The sequence below is a fragment of the Salmo salar genome, chromosome 09, assembly GCF_965601325.2.
Source record: "Salmo salar chromosome 09, fSalSal1, whole genome shotgun sequence".
Lineage (NCBI taxonomy): Eukaryota > Metazoa > Chordata > Actinopteri > Salmoniformes > Salmonidae > Salmo > Salmo salar.
In genome coordinates, this window is record NC_138299.1 from 115,106,064 (window position 1) to 115,123,563 (window position 17,500).

The window sequence follows — 17,500 nt, forward strand, 5'->3', positions numbered from 1 at the left end:
GAAATACCATAGCAAGGCGAACTAAATCGATGTGTTTCTGAATATTGCTCATCTCTCCTCAAACAGCAAATCGCATTCAAGAACCTGGTGCAGAGAAACAAAGTCAGCGAGACTTCCTCCCTGGCCCCTCCCCCTTCCGGCTCTGTCATCCGGCTCCCCTTCATCATCCTCAACACAGACGTACGCACCGTCATAGACTGCTCCATCTCCAGCGACAAGTATGTGTCACTGCAACGTCTTCACCCTAATGCCTATTGCAAAGACAACTCTAGGTCACTCACTACTGAATTGCTACTCCAATTGCCACAGTAGTATAATACACATGTTCATTGCGCCTTTATCATTGAAACGCCAATACTTCTCCTACAGTGCTGAAAGTAAATTCAGGTAGGATCACAAGGTTTTACCATGATTCAAATATATCATTACTTGTCATTTATACAGATGGCTACAATACAAACCTGCTTTCTCACAGTAATCCTCCAACTCTCTGTAGGTAGCCAGGACAAACATATTTTCACAATTTCATCAAAATCAATGTCATAGCACATTTTTACCTGATAAAGTAGAATTCTGTTGAAAAATGTTAAAAGTACCATTTATATTCCTAAAACATAGATTGAAAATGATACTTTTGCTGCCTTCCTGACTTTTTGATTTATGGCCGAGTGTCAAAACACCGGTTTTAGATGTCCAAATATATAATCAATATGCTGGAATAAGTAGTGATATTTTAAAGACCAATACATAATTAAAAAGGCACTCGCACATCTGAGCGATCTTTTTTGCAGGTGCATGGTTACAGTTGAATAAAATGAGAAAAAAGAAGGAACCCGCACACTGCTCTTGATAGTATCACTGCTCTTTAATAAGCTTTACGTATCAGCCTCACGGCCTTCGTCGGAGACCAATACATAAAAGTTACTCCCTACACATGTCACACTTGTGTTCAGATTATTTGTATTTTGCTAAATTAGTACCTTCATAAACTGTACACACACCAATATTTACCAAGCGGTCACTCAACTGGAATTGATTAGCTTGTTCTGTGTTACTGTAATCAATAGCACTTGCAAATGAATCACTCACATCGATATTGTGTTGAAATCAATGGAAATGGGACCATAACCACGGCGACATGTAGTGTTTACGCTTTTCTAACAGACAAACTTCAATGAATTTGGATATACTACATATATCTGTCGATCGATGACAACCTGTCATAGCCATTTATCAACTAACGTACAAAACATTGAAGGGAAATTTAAAAAAAGGTCAACTTCATATCTCCAGCATCAACATGTTTGTTTTTCGTAAAAAAGAATGACATCAACCAATTAGTAGGCGATGTCTACTCACAATTGGTCAAACTCACACGATGCACCCCCCCCCCAGAACAGTCTCTATTAATTGGGGCATGGACTCTACAAGGTATAGAAAGCATTCCACAGGGATGCTGGCCCATGTTGACTCCAATGCTTCCCACATTTGTGTGAAATTGGCTGGATGTCCTTTGGGTGGTGGACCATTCCTAATAAACACGGGAAACTGTTGTGTGAAAAACCCAGCAGCGTTGCAGTTCTTGACACAGTCAAACAGGTGCGCCTGGCATCTACTACCGTACCCCGTTTAAAGGCACTTGAATATTTTGTCTTGCCCATTCACCCTCTGACTGGCACACATACACAATCCATGTCTTAATTGTCTCAAGGCTTGCAAATCCTTCTTTAACCTGTCTCCTCCCCTTCATCTACACTGATTGAAGTGGATTTAACAAGTGACATCAATAAGGGATCATAGCTTTCACCTGGATTCATCTGGTCAGTCTGTCATGGAAAGAGTAGGTGTTGATAATGTTTTGTACACTCAGTGTATATCTCTCTGAGAAAATATTTTTGTTAGATGGCGAATACGGAAAAGGAAACGACACTTTTTTGACGGAATAATTTCAACGAATTACCGCCTCACATCGGTTTCTAAATAGCGAAAGGGTTTGTCTTTTTCATTTGAAAGATAGCGTAACCCTCAAATCCATGAATTAATGTCAAGACAGAGACATTTATGGGAGGAGGGCCCATTTTTTTTCCCTAGCCACCGTAGTCTGAAAATGGCAAACAGATACTGATCTGTTTTTAAGCAATTTATTTTGTGAGATTGTGATGACTATAAACTTTAATACCAACATCACCAATCTGAGGTAAAAAGGATATGTATTTCCTGTAATTCTTGTGTTGAAAACTTGAGTCTGTAATGTAGTAACGCGTTCTGTCCACCATAGAGAGATTAGTGTAATATACCATAATTAAATAAGTCATTCAAATTTTTTTTTTATATATGATATTAAGTGTATCACACACATCTATTACGTCCTACTTTAACCATGGAGAGTAAAATAAATCAAATCAAACTTTATTTGCCACATGCGCCGAATACAACAAGTGTAGACTTTACCGTGAAATGCTTACTTACAAGCTCTTAACCAACAGTGCAGTTCAAGAAGAAAATATTTACCAAGTAGGCAACAAAAAAAAATTGCAATACAATAACGAGGCTATATACAGGGGGCACCGGTACTGAGTCAGTGTGCAAGGGTACAGGTTAGTTGAGGTAATCTGTACATGTAGGTGGGGGTGAAGTGACTATGCATAGGTAACAAACAAACAGCGAGTAGTAGCAGTGTACAGGGGGGGGTGTCAATGTAAATTGTCCAGTGGAGATTTTTATGAATTGTTCAGCAGTCTAATGGCTTGGGGGTAGATGCTCCTAAGCACAATTTAACAATGCACTCTAGACTAGAGTCCATAGGTTCTGTGCAGCAGTCTGAACATTTGACGTCCTTACTGTAGATGCGAATACCTTTTCAACTTTGACAACACCTTTGAGATCCATGACGACATAGAGATTCTGAAGCGCATGGGGATGTCCCTGGGCCTGGAGAGTGGGAAGTGCACCGCAGACAATCTCGTTGTTGCCAAGTCCCTCATCCCAAGGTCTCTGGAGACCTACGTCATAGGTGAGAGTGGGAAAATGGCCTTCATTGACAAGCTTTTTTGACATGTGTGAGCGTGTGCAGGCCATTTCTGTAATTTCAATCTGTCCTCATCTCCCCTCCCACAGGCATAGCAAGAGGCACCAGTCAAACAAGGTAGATTACCTCTCATAACTTTTAAATCAAAATGTGATTTGAACACAATCCACTACCACACAGGAACATCCTTTTCCCTTTATAATGCACTACTTTTGACCAGGGCCCAGAAGGCTCTGTTCAAAAGTAGTGCACTATATAGGGAAAATGGTGCCATTTGGGATGTATCCAGGAAGTGATCCTGTTTTTGTGTGGCAAAATGTGTCATTACACACCTTACTGATAACAGAAAATCTCAAGCCACACAGGGATCATAAAATATAAATTACTTAAGGTGACATGATAGATTTTAATTTGAGAACTGAGGTGACTGACCAGTGGTGTGGGTTGTCATGGTTCAGCTCTTTCCCAGGTGACCTGGACTCCGCCTCTTTGAATGGAAGGCGGAGCTTCAGCCACAGTAGCACTGCCCTCTCAGAGTCTCGAGGCCAGACGCCCAGCTCCTTCAACGAGGAAGAGGAGGACGATGATGATGAACCCTCTTCCCCAGAGTGACTGACGGACAAACAGACAGCCAGCCAGGCATCAGTGATGCACCATACCACTCTCTCTCTGGGACAGGACTCTTATCTCCCACTCTGTTCACAGGGGGAATGTAAGTTCTCTGGGGATGTGGCCAGATATACAGGAAATAAGTTGCCAGTCATTCAGGTCTATGATAAGATATTTTAGAAGCATTTATATCATCTCGGTCTCACTCTTAATTTCTCCCTTGTAGTTATTTTTGTAAATTACTTCCATGTTGCTTTCTGCCAAGAGAGGCGATAGTTGTGTAATCTCAACTCCTCTAAAAAAGGTTTGTTGTTTTTAGATGGAGTGCAATGTTTTGTAGGTGTTTTCTACTAGACGTAAGCACTAGGAGCAGTGCGGCTATGCATCAAAACGCTCACACTGTCTCGACGCACCAGACTCGGCGACTGAATATTTTTCGTGATTATTAAGGATGTCTTCATATTTACTTCCCTGTTATATTGAAACATGTCAAACATATATGAATAGTATGCGTGTTGATGTAGGCTAGTGGTTTTGCGTTCGGTTCTTCCTTTAACGCAACAACAAACAAACGCTACTTATGATACTCCTTTATTCTTTTTGCAGTTTACTGTTAGCCACTTGATGCAACTGTGTGGAAAGATACCAGCAGCAACCTTTAGCCCAGGTATTAGCTCTACCTTGTCTAGAAACAAGGGTACATTATGAGTAAATGTAGTTATCTTTTAAGTGTGAACCATTATTAGTCTGTCTCTCATCAATGCCTTTTTTAATATAATCATTGAGCCAACATGTAATGGCCTATTCCGTTCAATGCGTTGCACCCTCCTGAATGCGTCCTTGATATGTTGTCATGACCTTTGACCCTTTGAGCTCGTTAGGCCCTACACTCAGTGGACATTCCACTTGGGGAAACATGTGTACTCTCTTTTAGAAGGTTATGCTATGTAGTTGCATAAATGACTGGGTCTGTAAATATACATAAATAAACATCATTTTGGTTAAACCTGTATTTTCAAGGAGTATTTTCTCCAAGTGAGGTATTTATCTCATGGACACCACATTTCCTTGGGTCAGTAAGCCTTCTATTTAGGACAGTGCTTCTTAGTCCTGGTCCTGGGGACCCAAAGGGGTGCACAATTTTGTCTTACACACCTGAATCCACTAATCAAAGATTTGATGTTGAGTTGATTAGTGGAATTGGGTGTGGTGCTACTGCCCAAAACATTTTTTGCAGCCTTTGGGTCTCCAGGACTAGGATTAAGAAACACTGATTTAGAAAAAGTTATCTTGGTCTAATGGTTAATTATGTGGGTACACATAATGTTATGACAAGTTCTTTAATCCTTGAGTGTTATCCTTGTAGAGTAGAAACCCCCTCTCAACCTTGCCAAAGCCTTCTGTTTTAGAGATAGGTGCACCTCAATAGTCTCCTCTTCATCTGCACCGATCTGAAATCATGGGTTAGGTGAAAACATCAGTGCAGATTGAGTAGGCATAGAGAGTGGAGAGGAAACCACTTTAGACTATTTGAATATACCCATTGAGAAACTTCACACTTGCATCTGGGACCCGGCAGCTGCATCACAAAAATCACAAGTTGAAGAATTTTGCACAATAACTGTGAGGAATGATGCCAACATTGTAAAATTTGTGCAATTAGTCCTAGGTTATGAGAAGAAAGTGCAAAAAGGAAACCTCTGGGCAACTTGCCGCTAGCCTGCCAGACTCATCAGCAGTGGCGTGAATTCATGAATGCCAGAAGAAGCATCCATGATCCAACCATAAATTCATAGATTATGCCCCTGGAATAAGAGGATGTAAGTTCAATGTGTAGCTAGATGTAAAAGGCTAATGTTAACGTTGCCCATGAAAGGAAGTTAGGCTAGCGAGCAAGCATTTTAGCCAGGTAGCCTGGGACAACAAATAAAAGCGTGTACTGTATGACAGAGTCATAGACCATTTCGTCAGCATGAAAGAACAGAGGATGGCATTGGCGTTTCTCTACAAGTAGGGTGAGTCAACATGCTTTTTTATGCGCGCACACACACAAATCAGAACCATGGACAGCCACATATTTAGCTTACATTGTTTTTGGTATCTTTTAGTTGTCACTGTATTAGACTAAGCGTTGGTGATTTGATGATGAAATAGTGCTGGAATAGTGGAGGCAGCTCCTGTTTTCTTTGCGACTTGTGGTTCTAAATTAATAGTTTAGTAGTCAGAAATGTCCTAAACATTAACTTGCTTGACCATGCTGTAAGTTATGTAACTGTTTGTTACATGCAATATGCTTTGTGATGAAACAAAGATGTGGTTGAATTTATTCTGCCGCTGTGTCTTATTGTCTCTGCCTTAGGCCTATATATCACGGTCGCAAGGCATATGAACTAACAGGCTATAGAGCAAACAACGCAATTATCACATCACATACACTACCGGTCAAATGTTTTAGAACACCTTCAAGGGTTTTTCTTTATTTTGACCATTTTCTACATTATTATTCTACAGTGAAGACATCAAAACTATGAAATAACACATATGGAATCATGTAGTAACCAGGCGAGCTAAACTACTTCTATGCTCGCTTCAAGGCAAATGGAACTGAAACATGCATGAGAGCACCAGCTGTTCTGGAAGACCGCTCTCCGCAGCTGATGTGAGTAAGACCTTTAAACAGGTCAACATTCACAAGGCAGCAGGGTCAGGCGGATTACCAGGATGTGTACTGCGAGCATGCGCTGACCAACTGGAAAGTGTCTTCACTGACATTTTCAACCTCTCCCTGTCCGAGTCTGTAATACCAACATGTTTTAACCTCTTACATCTAGACGTTCACCTGCTCCAATATCCAATGATGGGCGTGGCGCGAAATACAAATTCCTCTAAAATCCGAAAACTTCCATTTTTCAAACATATTCCTATTTTACAGCATTTTAAAGACAAGACTCTCGTTAATCTAACCACACTGTCCGATTTCAAAAAGGCTTTACAGCGAAAGCAAAACATTAGATTATGTCAGCAGAGTACCCAGCCAGAAATAATCAGACTACCCATTTTTCAAGCTAGCATATAATGTCACAAAAAACAAAACCACAGCTAAATGCAGCACTAACCTTTGATGATCTTCATCAGATGACAACCCTAGGACATTATGTTATACAATGCATGCATGTTTTGTTCAATCAAGTTCATATTTATATCAAAAACCAGCTTTTTTACATTAGCATGTGACGTTCAGAACTAGCAAACCTCCGGTGAATTTACTAAATTACTCACGATAAACGTTCACAAAAAACATAACAATTATTTTAAGAATTATAGATACAGAACTCCTCTATGCACTCGATATGTCCGATTTTAAAATAGCTTTTCGGTGAAAGCACATTTTACAATATTCTCAGTAGATAGCCCAGCCATCACGGCTAGCTATTTAGACACCGACCAAGTTTAGCCCTGACCAAAGTCAGATTTACTATTACAAAAGTTTCATTACCTTTGTTGTCTTCGTCAGAATGCACTCCCAGGACTGCTACTTCAATAACAAATGTTGGTTTGGTCCAAAATAATCCATCGTTATATCCAAATAGCAGCGTTTTGTTCGTGCGTTCCAGACACTATCCGAATGGTAAATAAGGGTCGTGCGCATGGCGCATTTCGTGACAAAAGATTTCTAAATATTTCATTACCGTACTTCGAAGCATGTCAACCGCTGTTTAAAATACATTTTTATGCCATTTTTCTCGTAAAAAAGCGATAATATTCCGACCGGGAATCTGACTTTCGGTAAATAGAGGGAAAAACAGAAAGACGGGGGCGGCCAGTGCATGAGCCTAAGCCCACTGTCCCCTGATCGGCCACTTGACAAACGCGATAATATGTTTCAGCCAGGGCTTTGAATTACGTCATTCAGCTTTTTCCCGGGCTCTGAGAGCCCATTGGAGCCGTGGGAAGTGTCACGTAAGAGCAGAGATCCTTTGTAATGGATAGAGATGATAAAGAAGGCTGTACTTCCTGTACAGAATCTTCTCAGGTTTTGGCCTGCCAAATGAGTTCTGTTATACTCACAGACACCATTCAAACAGTTTTAGAAACTTTGGAGTGTTTTCTATCCAAAGCTAATAATTATATGCATATTCTAGTTTCTGGGCAGGAGTAATAATCAGATTAAATCGGGTACGTTTTTTTATCCAGCCGTGAAAATACTGCCCCCTAGCCATAACAGGTTAAGCAGACCACCATAGTGCCTGTGCCAAAGAACACGAAGGTAACCTGTCTAAATGACTACCGACCCGTACCACTCACGTCTGTAGCCATTAAGTGCTCTCAAAGCTCATAAATAAGCTAAGGATCCTGGGACTAAACACCTCCCTCTGCAACTGGATCCTGGACTTCCTGACGGGCCGCCCCCAGGTGGTAAGGGTAGGTAACAACACATCCGCCACGCTGATCCTTAACACAGGGGCCCCTCAGGGGTGCATGCTCAGTCCCCTCCTGTACTCCCTGTTCACTCATGACTGCAAGGCCAGGCACGACTCCAACACCATCCTTAAGTTTGCCGATGACACAACAGTGGTAGAACCTGATCACAGACAATGACGAGACAGCCTATAGGGAGGAGGTCAGAAACCTGGCCGTGTGGTGCCAGGACAACAACCTCTCCCTTAACGTGATCAAGACAAAGGAGATGATTGTGGACTACAGGAAAAAGAGGACCGAGCACGCCCCCATTCTCATCAACGGGGGCTGCAGGGGATTGGGTTGAGATTTTAAAGTTCCTTGGTGTCCACATCACCAACAAACTAACGTGGTCCAAGCACACCAAGACAGTCGTGAAGAGGGCATGACAAAACCTATTCCCCTTCAGGAGACAAAAGATTTGGCATGGGTCCTCAGATTCCCAAAAGGTTCTACAGCTGCACCATCCAGAGCATCCTGACTGGTTGCATAACTGCCTGGTATGGCAACTGCTCGGCCTCTGACCGCAAGGCACTACAGAGGGTAGTGCAAACGGCCCAGTACATCACTGGGGCCAAGCTCCCTGCCTTCCAGGACCTCTATACCAGGCGGTGTCAGAGGAAGGCCCTAAAAATTGTCAGACTTGTCACCCTAGTCATAGACTGTTCTCTCTGCTACCGCACGGCAAGCGGTACCGGAGCGCCAAGTCTAGGTCCAAGAGGCTTCTAAACAGCTTCTACCCCCAAGCCATAAGACTCCTGAACACCTAATCAAATGGCTCCCCAGACTATTTGCACTAATACAATTTGATTTGATCACCTTCTGTAGGTTGTAATATGCACCGCTACTGCTCATCAGAGACTTCTCTCTCGGAGTCCCAGAATACCCACATTGTGTAAATCCGTTCCTACTCCAGAGCAGTTTCATTGATTGAACTGCCTTGTAATACTGAAACGCTCTACTTTACCCTAGCTTGTGTGCTAGTTCAAAACTATACAATACAACCTTTTATTATCCATTGAAACTGAAATGTTTTTTGCCGTCAGTTATTTCATTCCTGACCTCTGGACACCACACACACGAGGCTGGAAGCAAGCACGCAGTGCAGTTCCCTGGAGCAGGTTAGTGGTAAAGTGCTTTTGTCAAGGGCACAAAAGGCACCTGAGATTCTGATACCAGCATTTTTTGGGGAGAGAACAAATTATTTATTTTTGTTTGATCAGCCCGAGTCACACACATGCACGCTGAGGGGTTGGAAGTACAAGATCAGCCACAGTGCAGCGTCCCTGGAGCAGTTGGTGGGTTAAGGGCCTTGCTCAAGGGCAAAATGGCAGGAGATTGTAACGCCTGCAAGCCGGCTCCATGAGATTTTTTCCATTCGGACCAGTTTCTAGGCTCCATGCCGGCTCTAACGGAACATAACAAACACTGACAAAATAAAGAACCAGCATCATTAGATTATGATATGAATGTGACACTGAATCTGAATATTTATCAAATAGAGGGCTATTGATCACAAAACATTTGGTTAATCATTGGTAATATGCCTACAGCCTTCTCGATCCTCACTAGAAAGTTATATATAAATCATCCCCCTTTTTTTAGGCCAGTGGACCAATTTTACAGAAAAATGTACTTTTTGGAACTCAGTTTCAGTTGGGGTCTCCAGTTACTATTGAGAGTTAGAATAAGAAATTACACAAGGTGCAATTTCGAAATGTGGTTGTGCATCAGCAGTCACTCAATTAGCCCATGTCAGCAACAACAAAAAATTAGATCGGTAAATAAGTCAAGTGGCCAACTATCTAAACTTGTAAGTATGGTCGAATTACTGACCGTGTGGGGCACATATTAAAAACTGCAAACATTTGCCTCCACCCTATGGCAAAATGTGTAGAATTGCAGGAAATTAGCTGTACAACTGCAAAAAAAATATCTTTCTGCCCCATGGCAGAATAAGTAGAATTGTAGCAAACTTGCTTTAAAATGCCAACATTTTCTCTATGCCCCATGGAAAAAATGTGCAGAATTGCAGAAAATGACATTTAAAACATGATTTTTTTTCTCTTAGATTTCACAAGGGGGGCTGCTAAAATGTTTTGCTGTTAAGGTTGGAGGGGTATTGATGTGCAGACACGCGCCACTGCGGCAACCCATGATGAGTTGCGTTTTTTTGTGTGTCCCACCACCAAAGTTGCCCGTCCCTGGTCGAAATCAATCTAGCCCACCGTAAATACAATATAACCTTAAGATGATGAATAACAAATCAAAAAAATATTCCTCTGAGTTTTGAATGCCTCTTCTGAAGCCTGAATGCCGAAAATGCGCATGCGTTGAGATGCTTCAAATGCGAATTTTCCTCCAGCTCAGTTGCTGCGGTACTGTAGCCGTGTGGAGAGGGTAACTTGAAGAGACTAGGTTGTATTGGCTCGGAAATAACTCTTAATTTTTTTATTTTATAAAACAGGCAATCCATCGTTTATAGACCTTTTGGGCATTATAACATTCTTACCATCTACGGTCATCATTTTGAACAACCCAAAGCCAACCATGTCGACCAAGGAGGAGACACCCGCCGACGGAGACAAACCGCAAACGTCCTCCTGGAAAGATTCTATCTACAACCCACGAACAGGAGAGTTTATTGGCCGAACCGCTAAAAGCTGGGGTAAGAAACCGGTTTGGGATACGATCAGATCGGGTTTGCATATTAAAACAATGATATCTCATTGATGTGACAATTCAGAGCCATAGTACAACGTCTCATGGATCGGCTTTAATCAGTTACCAATGTGAATGCAGCCTGGGATACAAATTTGCATGTACATTTTAATCATTCAATAGGCTTATGTTTTTTAGACTGGGCCTACATAACGGAGATGTTTGTTCGTTTATGATTTGCACCTCAATAATGTCAACAGCCAATCAAAGCTGATCAAACGGTATCGGATGTGTTCTTCCGCTCTGTTGGCACCTTTCCCCCCATTATAACATTATATACTTAAGGTCAATGATCTGCTGAATTTATATTAATCAACTGCGATGGTTATAGCCTAGAATAGATGGCTACCATATGTCCCCGCATTTAAAATAGTATGAATATTAAAATTAAAATTGTAAACCATGGACATTCATAATTTCTCTCTCAATATTTCCACAGATTCCACGAAATAGGCTTTTTTTTCAGGGGATTGCGAGTTATTAGCTATTAGGTCACTAGTGTAGCGGGGGAAATTACATTTTTAAACCGATTTCTCATTAACAAAATCATGACGGAGCCCAACAGGCTGAATCGAGGCTGCCTTAACCAGGTCCGTAGGCTAATGTATCGAAATTAATTGCAATGGGATTAACATAAACTGGGATTACAGTATACTAGATTTATGATAATAATAATCGGCCTGTAGCCTTACCAACACTTCCCCAATTTCGTCCCTCTAATCAGTGCAATTAAACTGTTCTCAGAATAACTATAAAGCACGTTGTATCGTCTCGAGAAGCAGTCTTGCACGAGGCTGGCGAGGGTAATGGGGCATGCATACAGTTTCCCCTGTCATAACGCCCTAAATATTTTATTCATGTCATTTTTAAAAATCCTTATTCATGCCAGCACGCGAGTAGGTTCATTTTATAATGTTGTTGCCAAAAATGTCGATAGTTTTGTTTCTGCAATACAGTGGTAGAGTGACGCTATTTCTCGGCCATTACTCGCATGCCGTCCGTCACTCTATAAGACATTACATTTAAATGTAACATTATTATCATCTTTCATAGAATTCTACATCCTATTCTCCTCATTCTAATTATTTAAAACGGAATTGGGAAGTTGGTTGGTCAAATTTGCATAGGGCCTACAATAAATGCATACAATAGGTTTATACTAGGGTACAAAATGCATTGACTTTAATATGCATGTTGAAAAAACAATTTCTAACCCAATTTTCTATAGGCCTAGAACTCCTCCCATAGTTGCCAAGCTACTGTCGGTGGGAATAGTGTAGGCCTACCAGTATGTGTTTGTGTTCTGTTATGGCAATACAGGCTCACTAATTGGCAGTCCTAGCCCAGATCACAAATTCTGCTGCCATGTTCTGTCTTTGCATGATGTTACTATCAAGCTCTTTCTCTGTCGCTGTCTCTCGCTCTCTATCAAGGTCAAATCAGTTCTCTCTCACAATGCACAGCAGGCACACAATTTGTAGCCTATTGTCAATGAGAAATAATGTGATTTTTTTTTTTCTTTTTTTTTTTTTCTTCCCCCCCTCTCCGCTGGTCTTGTGTTGCAGGGAGCATAAATCAGTTTTAGATTTGAGAGAAATGTTGGGCCCTTAAATGCAGGCCTGCCATAGCTCGGTTTTAGAGCAGAAAATTGTGTGTGTGCATGTGTTGGTGGGCGTCTTGCGTGATTGTAATAGTGGAAGTTAACTTGCAGCATTGTGCTTAGTTGATTCCTTCTCAACACATGGGCTTGAATATGGTTTATACTCCAGTAGGCTACAGACATGGAAAAATGGTAGGCTTACTGATGTTGTGGGGGAGGGTGAGATGGGCAACTCCCATGGTCTTCTAACAGGTGTCTGGCAATTAGGAACAGGAGCAATGACACTAGGCTTCAGTCAACACCTGCCATCCAGGACTTCTATAACAGGCGGTGTCAGAGGAAGTCCCCAAAAATGATCAAATACTCCAGCCATCCAAGCCGTAGACTGTACTCTCTGCTACCGCACGGCAAGCGGAATCAGTGCATCAAGTCTGGAACCAACAGGACCCTGAACAGCTTCTACACCCAAGCCATAAGACTGCTAAACAAGACTGCTAATCAAATGGCTACCCGGACTGCCTGTATGATCCTTTTTTTGCGCTCAGTCTCTTGCACTGTCTATGCACACACACTGGACTCTACCCACACACTCACACATAGTTACACTGACACTCCAACACACATACATAGGCACACACACGCTACATATGGACACACATGCATACTGACACCACACACCACATACGCTGTTGCTAATGTCGTATCTATCCTGTTGCCGAGTCACTCCACCTCTACCTACATGTACATACAGTTGAAGTCGGAAGTTTACATACACTTAGGTTGGAGTCATTAAAACTCGTTTTTCAACCACTCCACAAATTTCTTGTTAACAAACTATAGTTTTGGCAAGTCAGTTAGGACATCTACTTTGTGCATGACAAAGGTAATTTTTTCAACAATTGTTTACAGACAGATTATTTCACTTATAACTCACTGCATCACAATTCCAGTGGGTCAGAAGTTTACACATACTGAGTTGACTGTGCCTTTAAACAGCTTGGAAAATTCCAGGAAATGATGTCATGGCTTTAGAAGCTTTTGATAGGCTAATTGTCATAATTTGAGTCAATTGTAGGTGTACCTGTGGATGTATTTCAAGGCCTACCTTCAAACTCAGTGCCTCTTTGCTTGACACCATGGAAAATCAAAAGAAATCAGCCAAGACTTCAGAAAACAAATTGTAGACTCCCACAAGTCTGGTTGATCCTTTGGAGCAAATTCCAAACGCCTGAAGGTACCACGTTCATCTGTACAAACAATAGCACGCAAGTATAAACACCATGGGACCCTGCAGCCGTCATACTGCTCAAGAAGGAGACGCGTTCTGTCTCCTAGAGATGAATGTACTTTGGTGCAAAAAGTGCAAATCAATCCCAGAACAACAGCAAAGGACCTTGTGAAGATGCTGGAGGAAACAGGTACAAAATTATCTATATCCACAGTAAAACGAGTCCTATATCGACATAACCTGGCCGCTCAGCAGAAGAAGCCACTGCTCCAAAACCGCCATTAAAAAAACCAGACTACAGTTTGCAACTGCACATGGGGATAAAGATTGTACTTTTTGGAGAAATGTCCTCTGGTCTGATGAAACAAAAATAGATCTGTTTGGCCATAATGACCATCGTTATGTTTGGAGCCGAAGAACACCATCCCAACCGTGAAGCACGGGGGTGCTTTGCTGCAGGAGGGACTGGTGCACTTCACAAAACAGATGGCATCATGAGACAGGAAAATTATGTGGATATAATGAAGCAACATCTCAAGACATCAGTCAGGAAGTTAAAGCTTGGTCGCAAATGGGTCTTCCAAATGGACAATGACCCCAAGCGTACTTCCAAAGTTGTGGCAAAATGGCTTAAGTACAACAAAGTCAAGGTATTAGAGTGGCCATCAAAGCCCTGACCTCAATCCTATAGAACATTTGTGGGTAGAACTGAAAAAGCATGTGCGAGCAAGGAGGCCTACTAACCTGATTCAGTTACATCAGCTCTGTCAGGCGGAATGGACCAAAATTCACCAAACTTGTTGTGGGAAGCTTGTGGATGGCTACCCAAAATGTTTGACCCAAGTTAAACAGTTTAAAGGCAATGCTACCAAATACTAATTGAGTGTATGTAAACTTCTGACCCACTGGGAATGTGATGAAAGAAATAAAAGCTGAAAACAATCATTCTCTCTACTATTATTCTGACATTTCACATTCTTAAAATAAAGTGGTGATCCTAACTGACCTAAGACAGATAATTTTTACTAGGATTAAATGTCAGGAATTGAGAGAAACTGAGTTCAAATGTGGCTAAGGTGTATGTAAACTTCCAACTTCAACTTTAATTACCTCGTACCCCTTGCACATTGACTCTGCACTGTTAATCCCTGTATATGGCCATCCCACTGTTCACAGATGTCAATTCAACGTTTATTCCACATTGGTTCATTGAAATTATGTGGAAACAACGTTGATTCAACCTGTGTGTTCCCAGTCGAACACACTGGTTATTCACTGTATTTTTTGTCAGCATTTCCCTTCAAAAATGTACTCTTCATTGTTGGAAAAGGACTTGTAAGCAAATATGTCACTGTTTGTCTACACCTGTTGTTTACAAAGCATGTGACAAATAAAAATGAATTTTATTTGAACATGACAAATGGATGGAGAAGAACCATGGAGAAGTTTTCGCCACTTTGTTCCTTTAGACCTTGATAGTCAATGCTCATTAATCAGGTTTTAAATAGCTAAACAGTTGAATGTGCAATGACTCCAACTCTCTCTCACACACTCTCACTCACTCAGTCACTCACAGCTGAGGCTGGCAGAAATGTAGTTAAATGGCCAATGATGCAGACACTCTCCGTTATGTGTGCATGACGCACACATAACGGAGAGTGTCTACATCATTGGCCATTTGACTGGTAAAAACAATGACACATGCTTCTACAGTGGAGTTTATCAGAATCTAAAGGAATAAGACCCATGTAGTGCTAATAGTTCATTCTCATCCCTTTTTTTTACCAATAGTGACCTCTTTGAGGAATTTCACCCTGGGAAAATCTGGGCTTGGTTTCATCATGTCTGCGGCATTTCTAGGACAGTGAGATGTGTTTCACACGCAATTGCCGTGTAGCAAGGCAGGTCAGGGCTTCACACGCTGAATGATGCACCCTATGGCAGCTTCCAGTGTATTGATGGGGCGGGGGTTGAGATCTAAAAATACATGTAGTCCTGCTTTGTGGCATTTCGCAAAGGCTCTATGTTATACAGATCATTGTTGTGGGTGTAGATATGGTTGTCCTTGTTCAATAGAGCCATTGGACTTCTTTCAGCAATGTTCCTATTGACGGATTAATTGCTATATATACAAGCAGGCCATTTTTTTCCGGTCTCTGCAAGACTACAACTTGTGTTGTGCAGTGCTTCGTGCTCTAGCCCCCGTCACTCCCCCAAGGCGGGCTTCATTTAAAAGGAGGCGGACACTAACAATAATCCTTTGGGCAAAACTGAATGAGCTCACCAAGACACAATGGCTTCAAGTGATTCCTCTCATCAACATGAATTCGATGATGGAGCTATCTATTAGCTACATGGTGACATTCAAGCATACATGTTTCAATCGGAAGATAGCGAAGAGGATTCGAATCAGAGTTGGATTTAGCTAACATTAGAAGCTCAGCTAAAGCCGATGCCAGCACCTAGAGGGCAGATGACAAATACGGTGCTTACTTAAGTAAGTTATTTGTCCTGCAAGCCACCTAGCTAACTTTTAGTTTATCTACTGAAACCCTTATTGTGTATTGCTGGCTAACCTACTACTGCGTTACAGTGGGGAGAAACCAAATAATTAGCTATGCAGCTAGCTAGGCAAACATCTACCGGTAGCCATATCTAAGACTAAAAATAGATATGTTGTATCTCGATTGTAAAATCTCTTCTCTTTTTAGCCGTAAATATGGCTAGCTACTAAACAGTAAGCTACAATGTTGCAACCAGCCACCTAAAGCTAGGTTTACCAACAAGCATAAGCACATGACTGGAGTTAGCAGATGCCAGGCTAACTAGCTAGCCAACTTGTTATGCGACATGCCTCGCAATTGTAACTTTTTAGCAAACGTGTTGCATCAGCAACTGTAAATAATTTACTAGCTAGCTATGTAACGTAATTGACGAGAGTTGACATTGGTTATGATTATGACAATGGATGCATTAAAATCACAAAATGATAGGCATGACGCAAGATAGGATTCCCAACAGATGTAAATAACAGGTATTGCATATCCAGCTAGCTAGCCAAGTTTACTAGCAAACAGTGAGGAGAAAACAATAATACAACTTACTGTTGTAAAACTGAATCTGGTTTCACTATGAAAATATTTGCCTAAGCATGCCTGATAGACATGATTGTAGGTAGATACTGTCTGCCTACCTACCTAGGCTCATTTGAACGGCCTTGTCCCTGTGCAAAGGTTGAGGGTTATGCCCTAATCATTTATATTAGGCTAGATATTGTTGCAAATGTAATCTCTGTGCCTGTGCACAACTGTTGTTCAAACTGTACAATGGAGTATAAATTTGTTTGTTTTTTGTCTTGCAGACAATACCGTATGGTGCCTGGGCATCTTCCTGGAGTGGATTCTAGATATAGACACATAATTACTTTGTCTGCATGTGTCATTGTAGCAGAACTGTATCCCTCTCGAGGGATTAGACATTATGCTCAATTTCAAGCTGATGACTCATGAGGAGCTGAATGGCAGTTTGATCATGATCCTCCTCCCACATCTTTACAAGTATTCCCTGATCTTACTGTATGTTTCTTTGGAATGGAAATTTCATCCTGACCACCTCTACCATCTGCTGATCACCAGTTCTGTTAGCTACAGATTGTTAAATAATGTGATTTAACCAAAGATTTTTTGGAATCTATTACTAGGAGTTACAGGATAGGTACTGTTTGGTGTAGCAGAGAATTTTTTAACAACCTTAGCAATTCCGTCTTCATCCTCGATTTGGGGGATAAAGGAGTTTCATAAAATGTCATTGTCGGGTTGCAGTGGGTTGAATTTAGAAAATGCTCTGTTATGAAAAT

At 41.4% G+C, this 17,500-nt stretch overlaps 2 protein-coding genes across 6 annotated transcripts in view; both read left to right on the forward strand.

Annotated features, from left to right (window-relative positions):
- Positions 1–4,643, forward strand: part of LOC106612420 (transcription factor Dp-2) — a 34,596-nt gene extending 29,953 nt beyond the window's left edge. For 4 of the 5 annotated variants that reach the window (XM_045724311.2, XM_014213529.3, XM_045724310.2 and 1 more), the window contains 4 exons: positions 67–218; positions 2,847–3,013; positions 3,118–3,145; positions 3,487–4,643. In XM_045724311.2, coding sequence (XP_045580267.2) covers positions 67–218; positions 2,847–3,013; positions 3,118–3,145; positions 3,487–3,640 — 501 coding nt within the window. In that variant the 3' untranslated portion in view covers positions 3,641–4,643. The remainder of the gene's footprint in view (positions 1–66; positions 219–2,846; positions 3,014–3,117; positions 3,146–3,486) is intronic. The other variant, XM_014213527.3, reaches the window with a different exon arrangement.
- Positions 4,644–10,443: 5,800 nt separating this feature from the next.
- The window catches only part of LOC106612413 (sodium/potassium-transporting ATPase subunit beta-3), a 58,115-nt gene continuing 51,058 nt past the window's right edge, over positions 10,444–17,500 (forward strand). The window contains exon 1 of the mRNA XM_014213517.3: positions 10,444–10,763. Coding sequence (XP_014068992.1) covers positions 10,646–10,763 — 118 coding nt within the window. The 5' untranslated portion in view covers positions 10,444–10,645. The remainder of the gene's footprint in view (positions 10,764–17,500) is intronic.